Source organism: Hemitrygon akajei, chromosome 5 (assembly GCF_048418815.1).
Source record: "Hemitrygon akajei chromosome 5, sHemAka1.3, whole genome shotgun sequence".
Taxonomy (NCBI): Eukaryota; Metazoa; Chordata; class Chondrichthyes; order Myliobatiformes; family Dasyatidae; genus Hemitrygon; species Hemitrygon akajei.
In genome coordinates this window covers 35,412,782-35,438,127 of record NC_133128.1, presented here as the reverse complement: position 1 = coordinate 35,438,127, position 25,346 = coordinate 35,412,782, and the positions used below count along the sequence as shown (strand labels likewise).

The window sequence follows — 25,346 nt, the reverse complement described above, 5'->3', positions numbered from 1 at the left end:
ATGTTCATGCCATCAGGTTGGAGGCTACCCAGCCGGTATATAAGGTGTTGTTCCTCCAACCTAAGTGTGGCTTCATCTTGACAGTAGAGGAGGCCATGGATAGACATATCAGATTGGGAATGGGACGTGGAATTAAAATGTGTGGCCACTGGGAGATCCTGCTTTCTCTGGCGGACCGAGCGTAGGTTTTCAGCGAAACGGTCTCCCAGTCTGCGTCGGGTCTCACCAATATATAAAAGGCCACACCGGGGGCACCGGACGCAGTATACCACACCAGCCGACTCACCAGTCCGGTGCTCCCGGTGTGGCCTTTTATATATTGGTGAGACCCGACGCAGACTGGGAGACCGTTTCGCTGAAAACCTACGCTCGGTCCGCCAGAGAAAGCAGGATCTCCCAGTGGCCACACATTTTAATTCCACGTCCCATTCCCAATCTGATATGTCTATCCATGGTCTCCTCTACTGACAAAATTAATCCAAACTCAGGTTGGAGGAACAACACCGTATATACCGGCTGGGTAGCCTCCAACATGATGGCATGAACATTGACTTCTCTAACTTCTGTTAATGCCCCTCCTCCCCTTCTTACCCCATCCCTGACATATTTAGTTGTTTGCCTGTTCTCCATCTCCCTCTGGTGCTTCCCACCCTCCTCCCACTTTCTTTCTCCCGAGGCCTCCCGTCCCATGATCCTTTCCCTTCTCCAGCTCTGAATCACTTTCACCAGTCACTTTTCCAGTTCTTGGCTTCATCACACCCCCTCCGGTCTTCTCCTATCATTTCGCATTTCCCCCTCCCCCCACTACTTTCAAATCTCTTTCTGTCTTTCCTTTCAGTTAGTCCTGACGAAGGGTCTCGGCCCGAAACGTCAACAGTGCTGCTCCTTATAGATGCTGCCTGGCCTGCTGTGTTCCACCAGCATTTTGTGTGTGTTGTTTGAATTTCCAGCATCTGCAGATTTCCTTGTGTTTGCACTGCAATTACAAACATACTTCTGGTTGTGACAACAAAGGATATGGAGTCTTTGGAAAGGGTGGAGAAGAATTTCACCACAATGTTATCTGGACAAACTTGAAATGTTTACTCTGAAACGTCAGATTTTGAAGGGTGATCTGATAGAGGTTTTAGAAAAACATAAAAAGCATAGATAAGGTAGATACACCGAACTTTATCCGCGGAATGGAAATGTCAATTTGTAAGTTTTAACATAAGGGGTAGGAAAGTTGAAAGGAGATTTGAGGGAGAGGTTTTCTATAAACAGAGTGGTAGGTGCCTGAAACGTGCTTCCAGAGGAGGTAGTGGAAGCAGATACAATAGCAATGCTTAAGAGGCATTTAGACAGATACACGAGTAAGACAGAGATCAGAGGGATAGAGTACAAGAAAAGAAGATTAATTAACCGGCCCCATAGGCAGTGCAGACCTGATAAGTCTAAGGTGTGTTCCTGTATAGAGGAGAGGAGTTAACGACAAATTATAATTTTAACCGACGAAATATGGCAGCCCAATCTTTGTTTGTGTTTTCTAGCTTAGTATTTTTTTGGTTTGGGGTTTTTCTTTCTCTTTTTTTCTTTTTATAATTATCTTTTTCATAGTTAATTACTAAGAGACTGGGAGGTTAGACTCCATTTGCTACTTGGAATATGTGTTTTTACATCTTAACCGTTATTAATATATTCCTGATCTCTATGTTCCATTATCAATATTGATATGTTTGTTAATGGGAAACTTAATAAAAATATTAAAAAAGAAAGAAAGGAAGGCAAATGCAATGTTAGCATTCATTTCAAGAGCTCTAGAATACAAGAGCAGGGATGTGATGCTGAGGCTTTATAAGGCACTGGTGAGGCCTCACTTGAGTATTTGAACAGTTTTGGGCTCCTCATCTTGGAAGAGATGTGCTGGCATTGGAGAGGGTCCAGAGGAGGTTCACAAGGATGATTCCAGGATATGAGGAATGTTTGATGGCGCTAGGTCTGTACTCACTGGAATTCAGAAGGATGAGGGGTGATCTCATTGAAACCTTTCAAACGTTTGAAGGACTAGACAGAGTAGATGTCGAAAGGATGTTTCCATTGGTGGGAGAGTCTAGGACAAGAGGACACAGCCTCAGGATAGAGAGCCACGTCCATTCAAAACAGAGATGCAAAGAAATTTCTTTGGCCAGAGGATGGTGAATTTGTGGAATTTGTTACCTCGTGCAGCTGTGGAGCCAGGCTGTTGGGTGTATTTAAGGCAGAGATTGATAGGTTCTCGATTGGACATGGCATCAAAGGTTACGGGGAGAAGGCAGGGAAATGGCATTGAGGAGGAGAGAAAAAGGATCAGCTATGATTAAATGGCGGATCAAACTCGATGGACCAAATGGCCTAATTCTGCTCCTATGCCTTAAGGTCTTAAAAATAGGTTATGCAACTGTCTATGTTCTCTGCACTTGGGCCCACTTGACACAATATGTAGATAAGCCTACGAGAGGAGAGGCTGTACTTGATCTGGCATTTGGAAATGAACCTGGTTAGGTGTCATATCTCTCAGTGGGAGAGCATTTTAGAGATAGTGATTATAATTCTATCTCCTTTAGCATAGCATTGGAGAGAGATAGGAACAGACAAGTTAGGAAAGCATTTAATTGGAAGTAAAGGGTAATATGAGACTATCAGGAAAGAACTTGGAAGCATAAATTGGGAACAGGTGTTCTCAGGGAAATATATGGAAGAAACGTGGCAAATGTTCAGGGGATATTTGCATGGAGTTCTGCACAGGTACGTTCCAATGAGACAGGGAAAGGATGGTAGGGTACAGGAACCATAGTGTACAAAGGCTATTGTAAATCTAGTCAAGATGAAAAGAAGAGTTTACAAAAGGTTCAAAAAACTAGGCAATGATAGAGATCTAGAAGATTATAAGGCTAGCAGGAAGGAGCTTAAGAAAGAAATTAGGAGAGCCAGAAGGGGTCATAAAAAGGCCTTGGTGGACAGGATTAAGGAAAACCCCAAGGCATTCTACAAGGATGTGAAGAGCAAGAGGACAAGATGTGAGAGAATAAGAGTGACAAACAAGAGTGACAGTGGAAAAGTGTGTATGGAACTGGAAGAGATAGCAGAGGTACTTAATGAATACTTTGCTTCAATATTCACTAAGGAAAAGAATCTTGGTGATTGTAGAGATGACTTACAGTGGACTGAAAAACTTGAGCATGTAGGTATTAAGAAAGAGGATGTGTTGGAGCATTTGGAAAGCAACAAGTTGGATAAGTCACCGGGACTTGACGAGATGTACCCCAGGCTAATGTGGAAGGTGAGGGAAGCGATTCTGAGCCTCTGGCGATGACCTTTGCATCATCAATGGGGTTGGGAGAGGTTCCAGAGGATTGGAGGGTTGCAGATGTTGTTCTATTATTCAAGAAAGGGAGTAGAGATAGCCCAGGAAATTAAAGACAAGTGATTCTTACTTCAGTGGTAGGTAAGATGATGGAGAAGATCCTGAGAGGCAAGATTTATGAACGTTTGGAGAGGCATAATATGCTTAGGAATAGTCAGCATGGCTGTGTCAAAGGCAGGTTGTGCCTTATGAGCCTGATTGAATTTTCTGAGGCTGTGACTAAACACATTGATGAAGGTAGAGCAGTAGATGTAGTGTATATGGATTTCAGCTAGGCATTTGATCAGGTACCCCATTCAAGGCTTATTGAGAAAGTAAGGAGGCATGGGATCCAAGGGGATCTTGCTTTGTGGATCCAGAAATGGCTTGCCCACAGAAGGCAAAGAGTGGTTGTAGACGGGTCATATTCTGCATGGAAGTCAGTGACCAGTGCTGTGCCTCAGGGATCTGTTCTGGGACCCCGACTCATTGTGATTTTTATACATGACCTGGAAAAGGAAGTGGAGGGATCGGTTAGTAAATTTGCTGATGACAAAAAGGTTGGGGGTGTTGTGAGTAATGTGGACGGCTGTCAGAGTTTACAGTGGGACATCAATAGGATGCACACTGGACTGAGAAGTGACAGATGGAGTTCAACCCAGATAAGTGTGAGGTGGTTTATTTTAGGAGGTCAAATATGATGGCAAAATATAGTATTAATGGTAAGACTCTTGGCAGTTTGGAGGATCAGAGTGATCTTGGTGTCCGAGTCCATAGGACACTCAAAGCTGCTGCACAAGTTGACTCTGTGGTTAAGAAAGCATACGTAGCTTTGGCCTGCATCAATCGTGGGATTGAATTTAGGAGCTGAGAGGTAATGTTGCAGCTGTATAGGACCCTGTTCAGACCCCACTTGGGGTACTGTGCTCAGTTCTGGTCACCTCACTATAGAAAGGATGTGGAAACCATAGGAAGGGTGCAGAGAAGATTTACAAGGACATTGCCTGAACTGGGGAGCATGCCTTATGAGAATAGGTTGAGTGAACTCGGCCATTTTTCCTTGGAGCAATGGAGGATGAGAGGTGACCTGATGAGAGGTGTATAAGGTGATGAGAGGCATTGATCGTGTGGATAGTCAGAGGCTTTTTCCCAGGGCTGAAATGGCTAGCACGAGAGGGCACAGTTTTAAGTTGCTTGGAAGTAGGTACAGAGGGGTAAGTTTTTTACAGAGAGAGTGGTGAGTGCGTGGAATGGGCTGCCAGTGACAGTGATGGAGGCAGATATGATAGGGTCTTTTAAGAGACTCCCGGACAGGTACATGGAGCTTAGAAAAATAGAGGGCTATGGGTAACCCTAGGTAATTTCTAAGGTAAGGACATGTTCGGCACAGCTTTGTGGGCCGAAGGGCCTGTATTGTGCTGTAGGTTTTCTATGTTTCTATGTTTCTAAGCCTTGGTTAGTAAGTTTGCAGATGACACTAAAATGTGTGTTATCATAGATAGTGAAGATAGCTATCTAGAATTAAATGGTATCTTGGTCAGCTGGGTAAGCAGGCTGGGGGATGGCAAATGGTTTAGTTCAGATAGGTGAAAAATATTGTCTTTTGCGAGGACAAAGGAGGGTAGGACTCTCACAGTGAATGGTAGAGCTTCCAGGAGTGTAGTAGAAAAAAGAGTCCTCGGATTACAAGTACATGTTTCACTAAAAGCAGTATCTCAGGTGGGCAGGATGGTGAAAAAGAGCATTTAGCATGATAGCTTTCATCGGCTCGAACATTCAGTATGAAAGCCAGGATATTATATTGCAGTTGTGTACCGTATTGCTGTCCCAAAATAAACTTCACAGCGTAGGTGAGTGATAAACATAGTTTTCATTCTGATTTGGAGTAATGCTTTTAAATGTGGTCACCCTGCTATAGGAGAGATGGTATTGATCTGGAAAGGGTGCAGGGAAGATGTACAAGGATGTTGTCAGGATTTGTGTGACTGACATAGAGAGAGCTTGAGCAGGCTAGGACTTTATTCTCTGAAGTGTAAAAGAATGTGGGGTGATCTTCCAGAGGTATATATAGTCATGAGGGCATAGAGAGGATGAATGCATATAATCTTTTACTCTAGGTTAGTGAATCAAGACATAGAGGGCATAGATTTAAGGAGAAAGGGTAACACACACAAAATGCTGGAGGAACTCAGCAGGCCAGGCAGCATCTATGAAAATAAAATACAGTCGGCGTTTCAGGCTGTGGCCCTTCAGCAGGTTTTGGGTGTCAGCCCAATGTGTCAACTGTATTTTTTTCTCCATAGACACTGCCTGGCCTGCTAAGTTCCTCTAGCATTTTGTGTGTGTGTTGCTTGGATTTCCAGCATCTGCAGATTTTCTCTTGTTTGTGATAGGAGAAAGGGTATCTAGGCTGAATTGATGTATCTGAGACAAAGTGCTTGCTTCCTTCCATATGAGTCTGTTTCTGTAATCTTATTTTTACTACAGCTATCTGTCCATCTACATCTCTTCCCTGTAATATGATGTTACATCTATACTCTGAGATAACTTTCAAAGTTCAGTTCTTTCCTTCATTTCTGACCTTCTATCTTCCCGTCTGGCAAGATTCTGAACAACTCCCTTAGGGTATTAAAATCCCTGCATTTTCTGAGGCTTCAATTTGGTAAGTTAAGAAGATGAACCTTATGTACAAATATAGTTATTTTACTAAAATATTCCATTCTACAGTTTGGAGATGAAACAGATGGAACATGGAAGAAATATCCAGATCCAAAGTTTAATCACACAGCAGAGCAGCTAAAGGAAGAAACACCGTCATCTTGGACTGACAGACTTTTAAAATGTGGCTATCAGAATCACAGCTTCACCCTGAAGAAAGATCAGAGGGTGCGGCTCTGATCAAAATGATTGAATGGCCAAAGCCTCCCAGACCTAATGTGCCTTTTCAGAAAAGCAGTGACCCATCACATGCATATTTTTTTTATTTTAAATTCTGGAAGGACTTTCTATGTTGGAGATCAGTTACAGGTGATGGTGCGTATGTACGATCTTGAAGGAAATCCGAAGCAATATGGGGGTGACTATCTCCAAGCCTGGATCCACACTCCAGAGTTGAAAGCCGGTTCAGCAGGAACAGTTATAGATCACCAAAATGGAACTTATCACATCAATTTTACCCTATTCTGGCCAGGAGAAGTCCACGTGTCTGTTTCTTTGGTTCATCCCAGTGAAGGGGTTCAAGCCCTTAAAAGAATACGGAAGGAAAACCCAGACAGAGTGTATTTTAAAAGCACTTGCAAATCGGGGAATACCTTGCAGGTCACTGTGTGTAATTTCTGTTTGTCTCAAACTAAACCGCTCTGTAACTTTACTGATCTCAGAACTGGGGAGCCCTGGTTCTGTTACAGACCAGAGAAGCTTCCCTGCTCATCTCGTGTCAACCATGCGATGGGAGGTTATAAGAAGAACCTCTTAATTGGAGAAGAATTACATTATTTTCAAAGGTACGGTAATCATTCTCATTAGATACTAGCATTCATTTTCTTCACATCTATAAACTGATTTCATAAACTAATCAAATTAATTTCTTTAAAAGAGCAGTGTGATTCATCTCTGTAAGCTGAAGCCATGCATCTGGCTGAAATTCTCATTGAGCTTAAGGAATACAAGGGGTGGCAGGTGCTGCAAAGATATTGAACTGTCCATGCTGATGCAGGTTCTCGGCCTGAAACGTTGACTAGCCCTCTGCCTCCACAAATGCTGCTTGGCATGCCCACATCCTCCAACTGTTTGGTTTTTGCTTTCTTTTATCCCTTCTGAGGATGGGAGATTATTGTTGATCTGGAAGTATAAGCACTTTAATGTGGGAAACCTCCAAAACTGTGGTGGTAGTGGGCATAATCACACTCAGATCACGACAATCTGCCTACCACGAAATGCTGTAGATGGTCTGTAAAAACCATTTTCTATTGGAGCCTACTAATATCTGACCTGTTGCAAGATTCATGTGGTAATCCTGTAGTCTGGAACCCAAGCAAGACTTGGTTCCATTGCCAGCCTTTGGGCATTGGTGGTTAGGTTATTCGTGAATAGAAGTGTCTTAGCAGAAGTACACATGACCCCTTCCATCACTAGTGACAATTCACAGAATAAAAAACTGACAGTGTAGTAAATCACATACATGTGATTCTGCAGATGCTGGAAATTCAGAGTAATGCACACAGAATTCTGGGAGAACACAGCAGGTCAGGCAGCGTCTATGGAGTGGAGTAAACAGTCATCATTTCAGGCTGAGACCATTTATCAGGACTTTCTATCCCTGTCCAATGCCTTGGTAAAGCTCATGAAGTTGTGGTCACTGACTCTGAATTGTTTTCCCACTGAGAGATCTCCCACCCGACCAAATCTACTATGGCCGCCTCTATCAGCCTGTATATATAATATGCAAGCAGTCCTTTCTGGACGCATCTAACAAATTCCACCTTATCTAAACACTAAGGTGCTGTCAATTAATATTAGGAAAGTTGAAATCACCCATGACAACAACCATGCTACTTTTGCAATTTTCAAAAATCTCTCTCCTGATCTGGACTTAGTGTCTGTAGTGTTATTGGATAGCCTACGAATGCTCCTAGTAGAGTGATTGCTCCCTTCATATTCTTTACTTCCACCCACACTGACTCAGTGGACATCCTCCCTTTCTGCAGCTTTGAAACTATCCTTGATTAGCAATGCCATTCTCCATCTCTTTTACCTCCCTCCCTTTTGAAACAGCTAATTTCCGGAACATTCAGTAGCCACTTCTGACCTTTTGACAGCCAAGTCTCTGTAATGGCCTTAACATTGTAGCTCCATGTATTAATCCATGCTCTAAGTTCATTACCCTTGTTCCTCATATTTCTGTCACTAAAATAGACACATTTCAACCCATCCAACAGATTGCATTAATACCCTATTCACTGCCTATCCTTCCTCACAATCGCTCTGCACACTGAATCTACCTTTACAACGACTGCCCCATCCCCTATCTTATCATTCAGTTTCCCATCCCCCTACCAAACTTGTTTCAACCCTCTCCAACTGCTCTAGCAAACCTGTCTGCAAGGATATTGGTCCTCCTCGAGTTCAGAAGTAACCTTTCCTTTTCATACAGCTCATACCTTCCCCTGAAGAGAACCCATGATCCACAAGTCTGAAACCCTGTCCCCTACACTAGTTCTTCAGCCACATATTTATTTGCCAAATCATCCTACTTTTACCCTCACTGACACATGGCAGAGGCAGCAATCTAGAGATTGTCATCCTTGAGGTCCTGCTTTTCAAGTTCTTCCTTAGCTCCTCATATTATTTCTTCAGGACCTTATGCCTTTCTGTAGTTATGTCATTGGTACCACAACTTCTGGCTTTCACCCACCCACTTGAATTAACAATCAGTTGTTGTTGGCTCTGTTTTTAGGTAACAATATGCTCAAATGATAAACTATCCTCTTTTATTTCTTTGCTTCCTACAAAATTAAACATTTATATGTCACATTTCATGGGTGCAGTAGATTAAGAAATAATAATATATTTTCAGTCAGAAAAATATCAAGAGGCCAATATTACCCAAAGATCAAGGTTATGTAATTGTAAAGCCTTCACCTCATTCAGGTAAGATAATACTAATATACTGACTTAACAAATTAGAGATTTGTGTACGAGGGATTATGTTAGTAATGTTGGGAGTAGTTCTTCCATGCTGAAGATTCTCTTATATCCTAAACAGAATTTAATATCTTACATAGATTGTTATTAATTTTAGGATCATATTAGAAACAAATACTGTATTTTGTTTGTTTCAACATGAATTTACTTGGTTGTTCAATACAAATGGGATTGTGTTGATGAATTTGCTTTTCTTAATGTGGAAAATTCTCAAGTGCTTGAAGCTCCACATGTTATCCTGATCCTAATTTTTAATTTAAATAAGTTGTCTGAATATCTATGCTCTCTATGAAGTATGAAGGAATACTGCACTTTTGCAGATGCTATGCATTAAACTGGGGCTGGCTCTATCTCCTCAGCCGATTTTGGCATCCCAAAGCATATGTTCAAAGAAGAGGAGGGGAATGGTTGTTCAGACACTTTCAGCCAGCATTACTCTGACAGATTGTCTGGTCATTATTAGAGTACATTTGTTGGTCTTTGCCAAATTAACTCCCAAATTTCTCATTTTACAATGGTGATTGCACCCTTTTTAAAGTCCCTACATTGGCTTTAGATTGCTCTGAGAGACCCTGACGTGAACATGAAAGATGCATTTGAAATTCATGTCTTTTTTTTACTACATTGACATATCAAGCACAATTTTTAGGAGCTTGTTTACTTTCTATGTTATTCCATCTAAATCATTTCATTTCATTTTCGCACATGTTGCCATTGCTTATATTCCTTCTGGGTAGCCCCCAACTTGATGGTATAAAGATTGAGGTCTCGAATTTCTGGTAATTGCTCCCCCTTCACCATTCCCATTTTCTGTTTCCATTTCTCACCTTCTCACCTTGTCCCCTTACCTGCTCATCATCTCCTTCTGATGCTCCTCCCCCTTGCCTTTCTTCCATAGTCTTCTATAGTCTCCTATCAGAGCCCTTTATCTCGTTCACCAATCAACTTCCCAACTCTTCATTGCACCCCTCCCCTTCTCCTGGCTTCACCAATCATCTACCACCATGTACTTCTTCCTCCCCCCTCCCCACTTTCTTACACTGACTTCTCCACTTCATTTCTAGTCCTGAAGAAGAGTCTCAGCCTGAAACATTGACTGTTTAGTCTTTTCCATAGAAGCTGCCTGGCCTGCTGAGTTCCTCCAGCATATTGTGTGTGTGTTGGTTTGGGTTTCCAGCATCTGCAGATTTTCACATGATTTTCATTACTGATTTTCTGTCTAATATTCTCTTGAAATTTGACATTAATGCTTTTAAACAGTGGATTATAAATCAAAGGCATTGTACTTAAATTTCTCTCTCCTAATTTCTAGGCAAAAATCTCAGTGAATGTCTCCCCGGCAAGCCATTCCTTTCACCAGCTGGATTTTATTATCAGGATAAATGGATATCAAAGACCTGTAGACTTCAAAACTTTGACACGCCAGCAAATGTTATCAACTGTCTTCATGGGAAAGTTGTTTATATTTATGGAGATTCCACTATACGTCAGTGGTTTGAGTATTTGATACGTTTTGTACCAGGTCAGGATTCCCATTTCTCATTATTCATTGTAGTCTAATGCTTTAAGCTTTATATTTACTCCAATTCATAATCAAGTCTGTGTTCTTCTCGTGCAACTTACACTTTCTTGCACATGAACATTTTATGCTTCTTGAGGATGAATAGCGTTACCATTTCTCCATAAAACACCTAAGCTGCAAGGACACGTAAAATCTCTGAATTATACAAAATAGGCAATAATACTTCCACACAGAAAAAAAACCTGACAAATATTATAATAAAATCCACCAGTTAAAGGTAGACAATTGGAAACTTTGAGTGTGCATTCAAAGACAGCTCTTCATGAACCCACCAATCTCAGACTTGCACAGTGGGAGGAAAAGCTGTAATAATTCATGGAATTCAAAGTGCTGACAATTATGAGGTATTTTTTCAATAGAAGAAATGTCTTCAGTTTGAGCTTCTCCAAGGACAACCATATTTTTTTGCCTGTCCAAATTACATCAATGGATCTTATTTGGTTCTAGCCGGGTAATAGCTCCCAGAAATACTTACAAAGGTCTTAATGTATGATCAGTTGAGAACAATGCTTGAAACAAGTCAATTATGTTCTACTTGCTAAATATACCAATCACAATATCTGGGCTAACAGTAACAGAAAGTAGCAAAGCATACAAAAAAGTAGTGGATATGGCCCAGTCCATCACATGAAATGACTTTCCACCACTGTGCACATCTACACAGAGTGCTGTTGAGGGAAAGCAGCTTCCATCATCAAGGAACCCCACCATCCAGGTCATGCACTCTTTTCACTGCTGCCATCAGGAAGAAAATACAGGAGCCGCAGGACCCACACCAACAGGTTCAGAAACAGTTCTTACTCCTCAACTTGAGAGGATAACTTAACTCAACTTCACTCACTCCATCATTGAACTGGTCCCATAACCTCTGGAAACCTTTGCTTTCCTTTTGTGTTTGCACTGTTTGTTGTCTTTTGTAATGTAGGGTATTAAATAAATTAGGAAATTGGAGACAGGAAATTGTGAAAAAGTCAATACAATAATCATAGGCGACTTTACATATAGATTAGATTTATCAAATTAACAATCTAGTATAAGGATGAATTCATAGAGTATAGATCAGATGTCTTCCCACAGCAGTGCAATAAGGAGTCAGTGAAGGAACAGAAACTTTTAAATATACTGTAACACTAAGTATCTGGTGATTAAGTAAGCAATTTTAATGCCCTGGTTAAGATTTTTCCTGCTGTGCTTTGAGGTATTTCATTTTACTATTTATCTGTAAAACTAGTATGTCCTGCTGGTAGAATGTTTTGGTTTCAGATAAAGACAAGGAGCCATATTGTTCAACTTAGGAATGTTGTGTCAGCCAATCAGGATGGTAGGATTGGGAGAAGGTTCTCGGAAGAGCTAGAATGAGAGAGATTTGTGATGGACAGTGGTGGGGTTTGTGGTCTTTTGGCGGGAGATGCAGAGAAGAGAAGATCGGGAAGAGGTGATTGGAAGGAGTGTTTTGTGAGATGGAGTCCAAGATGGGAAGCTGTACTGGTGACTGGTGATGAGAATGCAGTGCTGTGAGTAATGGTTATACCCAGCTTTTGGAAGAGATGGGCTTCAACGGTCATGTGCACATTTAGATCTGTCTAACTGTAAAGGGACCTTTAATTTTATTCTTTATTTTATTTTCTTAATAACTGTTTGATAAAGCTGAAATTGGTAACATACTTTCATATTTTATGCTAGTGTGTGATTTGTCATTTCTTGGTGATGGTTAATTCCGTATGGGCAATATTTATGCAGCATTAGCTCAAATTCGGGTTCTGATAATCAGAATATCCCAACTCCCCTGTTTGGTTAGGCTCCAATCATACAGACTCTAGACTTATATTGTTATAAAGGTGGCCTCTTCACTGCTGACTCACATGACAGTTAGCAGAGTTAGTTATCACACCAAATTTGTATATGAGCCCGGTGAGAGGGTTACATTTGTGGGAGCTTGTCCAGGATTCGGTGAATAATATGTGAGTGCTGTTTAAGTATTGATTAAGTGGTTTGTGTATTTAAGCCTGTGTCAGTGAAAGTGATGAAGGTACTTTATTATGGACACCACAGGAATTAAGGTATGTTGTGATTTGGAGAGATTATCTACAAATAATACTTGTGTTCTGAGCAGGGTGGATATTCAAAGTCCTGATGAACTGCTAATTAGAGTACGGAGTTCTGTAAAAGTATTGAGGAAAGTCACATTGGTTGAATGGCAGTTAGATCAATTGGCTGGTAAGAATGTCATGTTAGTCCAGACTAGTAGTGATGTAGCGGAAGTTGCACTGCCTGGAGAGGGCCATCCTTACTTTTAGAGAAGTGGCCATGTAGCTGAGGGTAAAAACGTTAAAGATGAATTGTAAGTTGCTGAGAGTGAAGACTTTAAAGACAAGTTGATCTCGTTTCTGCAAAGTGAGAGATAGAAGTTGTCTGATGTGAAAGGTAGAATAGGTCCTTGTGCAGCTGACTTAAATTCTGAGCTGGTTTCAACAATTACTATTGATAAATGCAACACATACCTGTGGAGACTCAAAGACCATAGGTTGAGAGTGTTTTCTGGAGTCAAGCCACACAGATGGGAGTTTTGCAGGATGGAGTGAAAAACCTGCAAGCCGAGGTTTCTTGGTTGATGTCGGCTAGTGCTGCCACCAAGTGTGACAAGTCCAATAAGAAAGTGAACCCACCAGTAGGATGTACTAAGCAGAGAGCTGCTGCTGACAGGGGCTCTGGGCAAGGGAAGCGACCAGTATTTTACGTTACCACTGTGGTGAGGATGGACATTTCAAGCAGGAGCGCAAAGGACAAGAAAACCTTTGGAAAATAACTTTAAAGTTGCTTAAACAGAAAAGGAAGTCAGGAAGCTTCAGAGAGACCCAGTAAGGGAACAACCTGGCACCTCGAAGAACGGAAGTCCCTCTAGTGTTAAAGCAATGTGTGTGTTTTCCACAGTGGGGAACTCAGAGGCAAGGCTATGGCAGGATAGAGCTGTGGATCATTTGGGAGCTTCTGGTTGTGCTATTCCACAGGCATATTGCAATTAACTGCTCTGGATACAAAGCAGTTGCCTGCCTTGAGTCCTGTGGAATTGGCAGCAGCCCAACCCTTGTACAGTAAAGGTACCATTTAGTCATCTGTTGCCAAAGGCGGTATGGCCCAACTTGAAAAGACAGAACACCCTACCAATGAGGGAATGGAGCAAGCTGGAGTTGAAGAACCAAGTGTTATACAGGGTCACATCTCCTCCAGATAATCCTTGGCGTTCCCGGTGGTTTCAGGTAAAGATACGGAGCCGTATTGTTCAACTTAGGAATGGTTAGTCAGCCAATCAGAATGGTGGGATTGGGAGAAAATTCTAGAGATCTGGGCAGAGAGAGATTTATGATGGACAGTGGTGGGGTTCATGGCCTTTTGGTGGGAAATGCAGAGGAGAAGGTAAGGAAGAGGCTATTGCAAGGAGTGCTTCACGAGATGGAGTCCAAGATGGGAAGTTCTGTCAGTGATTAGTGATGAGAATTCAAAGCTGTGAGTAATGGCCATACCCAGTTTTTGAAGGAGATGAGCCTCCAATGGCCTTGTGCACATTTAGACTGGTCTAACTGAAATGGGGCCTGTTATTTTTGTTCTTCCTTTTCTTTCTCTCATTATCTGTTTGATAAAGCTGAAATTGGTAAATATGCTTTCTTTATAATTTTATGCTGTTGTGTCATTTCTTGGTGATGGGTAATTCTGTAAGGGCAGCATTCACTCAAAGCAAGGTTCCGTTAATTGGAACATCCCAACTTTCCTGTTTTGTTGAACCCCAAATCATACTGACCCTAGATGTATATTGTTATAAAGGTGGCCTTCTCACCACTGAGTCACATGGTTGTTTACAGAGTTAGCTACTGAGCCAGGTTTGCATCTGATCCTGGTGAGAGGGTTACACAATGATCATAATATAGAATTTTATATAAAGATTGAAAGCGATTGAACACAATTGGAAGCTGTCTTCTAGCTGAATATAGCAAACTGAACAGAGTCAAGGAAATGTTGGGAAAGGGCTTCACTGACTATTACAGGTTGTCCATGGCAAGAGAAAAAGAATAAAAACAAGCGACTTTGCAAATGCTGAATATTCAGAGCAACACACACAAATGGTTGGATGAACTAGCAGGTCTATGGAGGAGAAAGCAGTCGATATTTCAGGTTGAGTCTCTTTATCAAGACTGCAATCGAAGGGAAGAAGCCTTTTTACTGAGAAAGAATTTGCTGCCATGTCTACTTAGGCTGCAAGTAAAGTATTATTTATAAAGAAACAATGGCTAACTTTAAAAAGTATCAGAAATAGCTGACAAGTAATATACAAATATTGAGACAAATAAGCTAGGACAGTGGTAAAGCTTTGGAATGTAAAGGTAATATCGATTCAAATGAAAAGTGTACCCTGCTGAAAAGCAGTAAGTCTGAAGACTGGGGACATTTCAGAAGCCTGCAGAACAATACAGATGGAAAGGAAAAGAGTGTGAGGACTTCCATGTAAAAGTAAAAATGAAAAGATTATCCAAAATTAATATGGTTCCTTTATAAATTGAGACACAAAATATTATACCAGGCATAATGGTGAACTGTAAGGAAGTTAAACAAATATAATGAAATAATTCAAGAGTAGACTCATTTTTCATGAATTCTACAGAGCCCCAATGAGACTTTGTGTGGGAAATAGAGTGCGGAGGAAGAAGATACTTGTGTGAGATGGAGTTTAGTGAAGATTCACAATTGATTTCTGGGAGCTTGGATCTGTCATAATAAGAAAGATCATGTTGATTAAACCATACTTTTCTGAGTTTAGTAGAATGCATGGCTCTGTCATGGCAACACAGAAAATTCTTAGGGACAGTCAGGGTAATTTCAGTGGAGTGTCCATAACCAGAAGTTACTGTCTCAAAACATGGGGCTGGCCATTCAGGACTGAGATGAGAAAACATTTGGTCACCTGGCAGACAGTGAATCTTTGGTTCTCACAAATAGGCTACCCAGAAGAGCTGCAACTCCTCAGATGAAGTGTGTTTTCAAGAAAAAGACCATAAGACATAGGAGCAGAATGAGGCCATTTAGCTGCTAGTGTCCCTTTCCAATCATCTTTGGCCAGCTCCCCTCTCATGCCTCTTTCATCCTTCTACTCCACTGTAATACTGATACATTTGACTTCAGCTGCTCCCTCTCAAATAGCAGGATGAATTCTATCATATTATGATTACCTTTCTTCTGAGGGCTCCTCACCTTAAGCTCCCTAAGCAAATCCAGCTCATTAGGCAACACTCAGTCCAGAACAACTGATCCCCTATTGGGCTCAACCACAAACTGCTCTAAAAGCCATCTCATAGGTATTCTACAAATTGTCAGTTGTTGCTCCTTTTCACACCTTGGGCAGTATGTTTTGCCATTTCCATAAGACCATAAGACATAGGAGCAGAATCAGGCCATTTGGCTCATCGAGTCTGCTCCACCATTCAGTCATGGCTTATCCTTTACTTTTTCCTCTTCAGCCCCACTCCCCCACATTCTCCGTATAACAATAGACAATAGGTGCAGAAGTAGACCATTAGGCCCTTCAAGCCTGCACCGCCATTCTGAGATCATGGCTGATCATCTACTATCAATACCCAGTTCCTGCCTTGTCCCCATATCCCTTGATTCCACTATCCATAGGATACCTATCTAGCTCCTTTGATGCAGTGTCCAATCAAGAACCTATGAATCTCAATCTAAAATACACCCAGTGACCTGGCCTCTACAGCCACCTGTGGTAATAAATTCCACAAATTCATCACCCTCTGGCTAAAGAAATTTCTCTGCATCTCTGCTTTAAGTAGACACCCCTCTATCTTGAGGCTGTGTTCTGTTGTCCAAGATTGTCCCACAATGGGACAAAATCCTTTCCACATCAACTTTATCTAGGCCTTTCAACATTCTTAATGTTTCAGTGAGATCCCCTCTCATCCTTCTAAGTTCCAGCGAGTACAGACCCAGAGCTGTCAAACATTCCTCATATGTTAACACTTTCATTCCCGGAATCATTCTTGTGAAAACCCTCTAAATCCTCTTCAATACCCTCATATCTTTTCTTAGATGTAGAGCCCAAATCAGTTCACAATACTCAAGGAGAGGTCTCACCAGTGCCTTATAAAGCCCCAGCATCACATCCCTGCTCTTGTATTCTAGACCTCCTGAAATGAAAACCAAAAAAAGGATGCTTTCATCCCCACCCACTGCCAATGCTCTAACCATGCCAGTAACTTTCCGATAATACCATGGTTCCTAACTTGGTAAGCAACCTCATGTGTGGCAGCTTGTTAAAGGCCTTCTGAAAGTCCAAAGATACAACATCTACTGCATCCCCTTTATCTATCCTACTCAAAGAATTCCAACAGATTCAACAGGCAATATTTTCCCTTAGGGAAAACATGCTGATTTTGTCCTACCTTGTCCTGTGTCACCAAGTATTCCATCCCCTCATCCTGAACAATTGACTCCAACATCATCCCAACCACTGAGGTCAGGCTAACTGGTCTATATTTTCAATCCTGCTGCCTTTGTCCTTTCTTTAAGAGTGGAGTGACATTTGCAGGTTTACAGTCCTATGGCACCATGCAATAGTCCAAAGATTTTTGAAAGGTCATTACTCATGCCTCCACAATCTCTACCACTACCTCTTTCAGAACCCTAGAGTGCAGTTCATCTGGTCTAGGTGACTTATGTACACTTAGGCCTTTCAGCTTTTTGAGCCGTCGTTGTCATGACTATCCCTCGAGGTCAAGGATGATGGTCTTCGTTCCATTGATCTATCGTGGCCCACAGAGTGAAGACACCTGTGCGTGTATTTGTTTAATGTGTACTTGATGTTGCACTCCAAGAAGAACACGATACTTCACAGATCATTCAAATGATTCCAATGGCATGGAAACCACGACGATTGGAGCTGATGAATTTGTTGCAGCCTTCATCTGCCTTCACAGCCATTGAGTTGGAAATAAACTCATCAGTCTGTTCCACCGTTGAGGTCTTGGTTGGATTGTTCTTTGTCAGGTACCTCACCCTCGACCTTACCACCATGGGTGACCCTACCAGGAGCGTAGCTCCAGTCGGCATCGCTCTCAGAATCTCAGGACCACACAAACTTCTCCACCACAACAAGGTGGCAATCCATGGAGAAGCTTTTTGAGCATCTTCTCCCTTGTAATAATAACTGCAATCACTTCTCTTCCTCACCCACTTCAACATTTGGCATACTGCTAGTGTATTTCACAGTGAAGACGGATACAAAATACTCATTTAGTTCATCTGCCATCTCCTTGTCCCCCATTATTATTTCTCCTGTCTCATTTTCTAGTGGTCCTATATCCACTCTCATCTTTCTTTTCTTTTTTTACGTACAGTGGCATGCAAAAGTTTGCGAACCCCTGGTCAAACTTTCTGTCACTGTGAATAGTTAAGTGAGCAAAAGATGAACTGATCTCCAAAAGTCATAAAGATGAAACATTCTTTTCAACATTTTAAGCAAGATTAGTGTATTATTTTTGTTTTGTACAATTTTAGAGTGAAAAAACAGAAAGGAACATCATGCAAAAATTTGGGCACCCCAACAGATTTGAGCTCTCAGATAACTTATACCAAGGTCTCAGACCTTAATTAGCTTGTTAGGGCTATGGCTTGTTCACAGTCATTGTTAGGAAAGGCCAGGTGATGCAAATTTCAAAGCTTTATAAATACCCTGACTCCTCAAACCTTGTCCCAAAAAGCAGCAGACATGGGCTCCTCTAAGCAGCTGCCTAGCACTCTGAAAATTAAAATAAATGATGCCCACAAAGCAGGAGAAGGCTATAAGAAGATAGCAAAGTGTTTCAGGTAGCCGTTTCCTCAGTTCGTAATGTAAATAAGAAATTACAGTTAACAGGAGCGGTGGAGATCAGGTTGAGGTCTGGAAAACCAAGAAAATTTTCGGAGAGAACTGCTCGTAGGAATGCTAGAAAGGCAAATCAAAACCCTTGTTTGACTGCAAAAGACCTTCAGGAAGATTTAGCAGACTCTGGAGTGGTGGTGCCGTGCTCTACTGTTATTTTGAAACTGTAAAAGATGGAAATAAAAAAAGTAATCTTGCTTAAAATATTAAAGAAATGTGTCATCTTTAACTTCATGCCTTTTGAAAATCAGGTCATCTTTTACTCACTTAACTATTCACAATAACAGAAATTTTGACCGGGGTATCCAAACTTTTACATGCCACTGTACTTGAAAAAGCTTTTACTATCTACTTTGATCTTGTTGTTAGCTTGCTTTCAGATTTCATCTTTTCCCTCCTGATAATTCTTTTAGTTGCTCTCTGAGGTTTTTAAAAGCTTCCCACTCCTCTATCTTATGGCTAATTGTTGCTTTGTTGTATGCCCTCTCATTTGCTTTACTTCCCTTGTCAACCACAGTTGTACTATTTTGCCATTTCAGTATATCTTCATTTTTGAAATACATCTATCCTCTTCCTTCCTCATTTTCCCCAGAAACTCACACCATTGTTGCTCTGCTGTCATCCCTGCCAGCATCTCCTTCCAATTTACTTTGGCCAACTCCTCTCTCAAACCTCTGCCACTGAAATACTGTTATGTCAGACATTACTTATGACTATCATAACATTGCCCTTTTGACATACCTTTTCTATTTCCCATTGTAATCTGTGGTCCACATCCCATCTACTGATGGGGTTCTTTTACCTTTGCAGTTTCTTGACTCAACCCCCAAAGACTGAATATTTTCCAATCCTATATCACACCTTTCTTCTGCTTTGATGCCGTTCTTCATCAGCAGAGCCATGCACCCCCTCTACCTACCTTCCTATCCCTCTGATACAACGTGTAACCGTGGACATTCTGCTCCTGACAACAACCATCCTTCAGCCATGATTCAGTGATGGCCACAACATTATACCTGACAATTTGTAAAAGAGCAACAAGATCATCCACTTTATTTCTTATACTGTATTTGCTACCCTTTTTGATTCTGCCTCACTAATGCACTGATACTCACACTACTGGTTCCAATTTTCTCCTATGATCTGCCTGCCCTTCCAGACAGTCTGACTGTATGCTATCTTCGTTATTTCACCATCCGTCCAATCCTGAGTCCCTTCACTCTGATTCCTATTCCCCTGCCAAATTAATTTAAACACTCCCCAACAGCTGTAACAAACCTGGCCATGAGTATATTGGTCCCCCTGACTCTTCAGGTGCAACCTGTCCTTTTTGTACAGCTCTCCCAGAAGAGATCCCAATGATCCAAAAATCTGAAGCCCTGCCCCTGCACCAGCTTCTCAGCCACACATTTATCTGTCAAATCATCCAGTTTCTACCCTCACTGGTGTAGTTTCCTGGGAGACTCTGGGTCTCTCAGGACTCCAACATCTGGCATGAAAAACACACAACAGCCATTTACTACACTCAGTACAGTAAGAGAAAAAAAGACTATGATGTTTAGATATGAGTGGATTTGGAGATGGTACTGGAAATAGGAATTGGGGTTACCCATGATTTTATTGGATGAGAAAACAATAATATAGGGTTAAATGGCCTACTCCTGCTCACTTTCTTATTTTAGGAGTTTCCTTCCAGTGGCTTGGCTGGCTCTATGCCTCTTCTGCCACTGCAACATGACAGGATCATTATTGCTCCAGGAGAGAAGCATTGACTTGCATGATGGTCTTCATATGGATCAAACATAGTGTGAACATTGAGGGGCTCATTGCAGGGAGGAGTACCTCTCAACACAACAAACAGACAAATGGCCATTTTCAGTGAGATCAGTCAAAATCTTATTGAATGACTGAGCAGACTCAAGGTGCCAAGTGGTCCAGCTTTGATTTATTATGTTCTTTATTTTGTTATGAGTGATGAACAGACCTGATGGACAATGGGGTGCAGAGTTAATCATTCCCCCCTCCACCTCCCCGAGAATCACGAACTATTGCTGTTGCTATGCTGCTCATGAGAGAGAGAGATAAAGCCCAGGCAAGAACATTTGCTGCAGATAAGAGGGGGAGAGACACTGTTGATTTACTGTACTATGACTCTTCCTGGATTATTTACCTTCCACTACAAGGACTTTGCTCGTTAACTTTCCTCAGGAGATAGCAGGAGTGGCCTGATTTGATGGACATGGTCATTCAGAGTTGATGGATAGCTGAGACCCCGTGAGTGGGGATAAAAGACAGGTCTATAGAGACACCCTTCAGACACACCAGTGGACACTGACTGAGTGTTGGGAACCCACAGAAAGGTGGGGGCTTCGAAGACCGAACCAGGAGATCGGTCAGTAAATCTCACAGTGTTACAGCAGGGCCGGTGGGGACTTGTGTGTGTGTCCACTCATGCCAGAGTGACAAGTCCACCACAGAAGAATGGTCTAGCTGAAGACCAGAGGGGTCATAACTGAATGACCACAACAACACGATGGATTAAGAAAGAAATAGAAGGTTTGCCTGCTGTTGCTGTTACATCTCACTCACTCTCTCTCTCTCTCTCTCTCTCTCTCTCTCTCTCTCTCTCTCTCTCTCTCTCTCTCTCTCTCTCTCTCTCTCTCTCTCTCTCTCTCTCTCTCTCTCTCTCTCTCTCACTCTCTCTCTCCAATGATTTCAATACAACAACCATAACCAGCTCAGCATTTAGGAACTGAACTGAACTCTATACTTTCCTATGACAATTCATTTACCCCTAGACATCGATAGAGCTTGTTTATTATTGATTATTATTATTATTCCTACACTTTTAGGTTTATTACTGCTAACTTGTTTTATATGTATATTTGCATTTTTGATATTGTATTGTGCAGTTTACTAATAAACACCTTTAGTTTGGTACCACCGGACTCCAATGGATTCTTTCTCTGCTGGTCAGACACCCAGTTATGGGTACATAACAGTTTCCTGCAGGGAAGACTACACATCATAGGGTAAATGGTTTATGCAGCAGCCTGAAGAAATAAATTAACTAGTAACTGACCTGTAGGGAGTTGATTCCTTTAAATGGTACAGGTAGAGGTCCCTTCCTCCTGTTGAGCAAGTGTTGCTCTATATGTGGTTAAAGTTTAAGCCAGAACTTGAATTTCAGTTGAACAGTTCTGTAATCATGCTGGTAAATGGCATGTTCTGCTAATTCAATAAACATACTTCCAGCAGACATTCATTGCTGCCCAACAACTTCAACCTGACCGCATCTTCAGCTGTTCTGCCTGGAAATAGTTATGCTCACTGCCTCTTCCATTCTGAGAATCTAAGACCTCTCAAAAGCAGATGTAAAAATCTGAATTTTACACGACAGAATTCCATGAGATGCATGCAAGCAAAGTTCAGCATCAAATCGTCATATTATTTCAATGCACTAAGTATTACCACAAACAGAAGGTAACAAATGGTTGAAATTATTTTGAATTTGGTTCAAATTAATTACTCACCAATGACATCCTCTGTGAAAGTTGCCATGGTTGATTAGTTTTTGACAATGTATTTCACTCCATAATTCATCCTAGCCATGTCTCATCCTTGGCAATCCAACCATAGCCAGAGTACTTACAACACTGCAGTTCCTCTTTAAATAACAACTATATAATTGTGGAATCTTTCATATCGCTGTCATTGACCATCTTTGTCTTCAACACGAGATATGTTGGTGAAATTTTCTGAAGAGGTTACATGAAGTTTAACATCACTGCTGAAGATCAATGCTTTCAGCCTCTCCAGTACTGGACATAGAATGAAAGGTGTACACTACTGTGCAAAAGTCTTAGGCATGTATATATAGCTAGGGACAAACAGACAGACATACTTTATTGACCCCGAGGGAAATTGGGTTTCCTTACAGCCGACCAAAAATAGTGTAGAAATATAGCAATATAAAACCATAAATAATTAAATAATAATAAGTTACTCATGCCAAGTGGAAATAAGTCCAGGATAATTGGCTCAGTGTGTCTGACACTCCGAGGGAGGAGTTGTAAAGTTTGATGGCCACAGGCTGGAATGACTTCCTATGACGCTCAGTGTTACATCTCGGTGGAATGAGTCTCTGGCTGAATGTACTCCTGTGCCTAACCAGTAGATTATGGAGTGGATGGGAGTCATTGTCCAAGATTGCATGCAACTTGGACAGCATCCTCTTTTCAGTACAGTATACGTTGTCTTTCCAGTTACTAAATAGCACTTACTACCACTGAGCTAATATAAAGATAAGTACTCTTATCCCAGTTCTCCAACCAACCTTCTGTGTTAAACAATATGCAATACTTTGCAGAAGTCTAGGGCACCCTAGGTATATATTTAAGCCTAAGACTTTTACACAGCACTGTAGCTCTAGTTTGACACATTGATCTTTTAAAGGTTATGCTGGTAAAATATTGTTTTAGTTGTCACTTAATAAATTATTACTCAGAATTGTTTAAATCATTTTCTCTTCAGGCCTCAGAAAGTTCGATCTGGGCCACTCATTGAAAACTGGACCCCATCTTGCTCTGGATGTGGACAACAAGATCAAGATAGATTATTTTGCGCATGGGAAACCAATGCGCATCGAGCCCATATCGAGTCAGGACCTGCAATTCATTGCAAATAAATTGGATGACATTCAAGGAGGACAGAACACAGTTATAGCCTTCACTATCTGGTGCCATTTCAATACTTTTCCGGTGGAGCATTACATCCGACGACTACAGAACATTCGGAAGTCAATTCTACGCTTGCTGGGTAGAAGTCCTGATACAGTAATTGTAATAAAGACAGCCAATGTCCAGGCCATTTCACAAGGGATTAGTCTCTATAATAGTGACTGGTTCTCCTACCAGCTTGATTTAGTGATGAGAAGGATGTTTGAGAGCATCAATGTGGCATTTGTGGATGCATGGGAGATGACTATAGCCCACTATCTGCCACATGAACTACACCCCAAGGAAATCATCATCAAGAATGAAGTATCTGTGTTCCTTTCATATGTGTGTCCTTTGAAAAAGGGTTAAATGCTACCTGAACCTTTTTCATCCTGAGAATGCTATATGTTTATAAATTGAATTCCAAGAACAATTTTTTTAAAAATTATGTCATTCAGGTATTTTAAAATAATCAAAAAAATTGTAAACTCTTCCCTTTCTGTACTGATTTTAAAATTAATAATTTTCCACATTCTGATCAGGACTTAGGTGAAACAATAGGAGTATGGGACATTGTGAATCTATTGGGAAAAAGTAGCTGAATCAAGTTAATACAGAATGGAATCAGAATCAGGTTAAGGTTTATTATTACTGAATCATGATGTGAAATTTATTGTTCTGTAGCAGCAGTACAGTGCAAAGACATTTTATAAATTACAAAATAAATAAATATTGTAAAAAGAATAATGAGGTTATGATCAAAGACTGGATGAGCGTGGCTCTTTCGGCTTCTGTACAGTACTGGGTAAATAATCTTAGGCACATATATATATATTGCTAACTTTGCACAGTACTGTATTTCTCAATGAGGAGCATTGTTAATCTGGCGGGAGCAAAACATGTCGGGAATGGCAAAGGTGGAGTCCCACAGGAGAGGTGTGGGACAGGTGGCAGAGAAGGAGTTCCGGGGGCGTTGGTGCAGGTGCAGACACACCCAGACCTGAGACACCAGGCAAAGTCATTTGATTCCAAACAATTGTTTTATTGATCATCATAAAATGTCTTTCTGGTGCTTCCTGCTCCCTCCCTTTTCCCTTCTCTTTTTCCCAACCACGATTCCCCTCTCCCTGTCACCTTCCCACTCTCTGTCCACAGTAGAGACCCATATCAGAATCAGGTTTATCAGCTGTGGTTTATCAGATATACCTGTCTGACTGCTCCTGTGGCTCCTCCCACAGACCCTGCTGACTGCTCCACTAGCTGCCTGTTTGACACGGGCAGCACTGAGAGTTTTATTCACCCGGCCACAGTGCAACGCTGTGGACTCGTGACACGGCCGGCACGTCAGAAGATCACCTTGGCTTCTGGGTCGCATTCCACAGACATCCGGGTGGGTTGTGTAGCGACATTGGTGGTGCAGGACACATAGAGTATCGGAACTTTGCGTTCCTGGTCATGCCTCGACTGTGCGCACCTGTGCTGTTGGGGCTCAACTTCCAGAACCATCTCAAAAGTGTGACTATGGCATATGACGGGCCCCTCCCACCACTCACTGTCAGGAATCCTCAGTTTGGTGGGACTTCGCCATATACTCCGTTACCACACGCATATACACACCGAACCACACATCCCGCCCAGCACCATGCCGATAGCTGTGCTACTGACACTACTTGCAGCCTCTCCACCCTCAAGATCCCTCCCCCATCGCTGTTCACCAATCTGACCCCCGACTGTAAACCGGTGGCGACTAAAAGCAGGAGGTACAGCGCAGGGGACAGGGCCTTTATTCATTCAGAGGTGCAGCGGCTGCTCGGGGAGGGGATCATTGAGCCGAGCACAAGCCCATGGCGGTCCCAGGTGGTTGTTGTTCGGACTGGGGAGAAAAATAGGATGGTTGTGGACTATAACCAGACCATCAATAGATTCACGCAGCTTGACGCGTACCCCCTACCCCGCATCGCGGATATGGTCAACCAGATAGCTCAGTACAAGATGTACTCGACAATAGATCTGAAATCCGCTTATCACCAGCTCCCCATCCGCCCAGAGGACCGCCCCTAC

General features: G+C 41.8%; 1 protein-coding gene across 1 annotated transcript in view; it reads left to right on the top strand.

Annotated features, from left to right (window-relative positions):
- LOC140728630 (NXPE family member 3-like) overlaps positions 1-23,654 on the top strand; it is a 72,875-nt gene extending 49,221 nt beyond the window's left edge. The window contains 6 exon segments of the mRNA XM_073047631.1: positions 6,089-6,224; positions 6,227-6,327; positions 6,329-6,864; positions 8,937-9,010; positions 10,377-10,586; positions 23,101-23,654. Of these exon segments, the coding sequence (XP_072903732.1) occupies positions 6,089-6,224; positions 6,227-6,327; positions 6,329-6,864; positions 8,937-9,010; positions 10,377-10,586; positions 23,101-23,654 (1,611 nt within the window).
- The last annotated feature ends 1,692 nt before the right edge of the window (positions 23,655-25,346 follow it).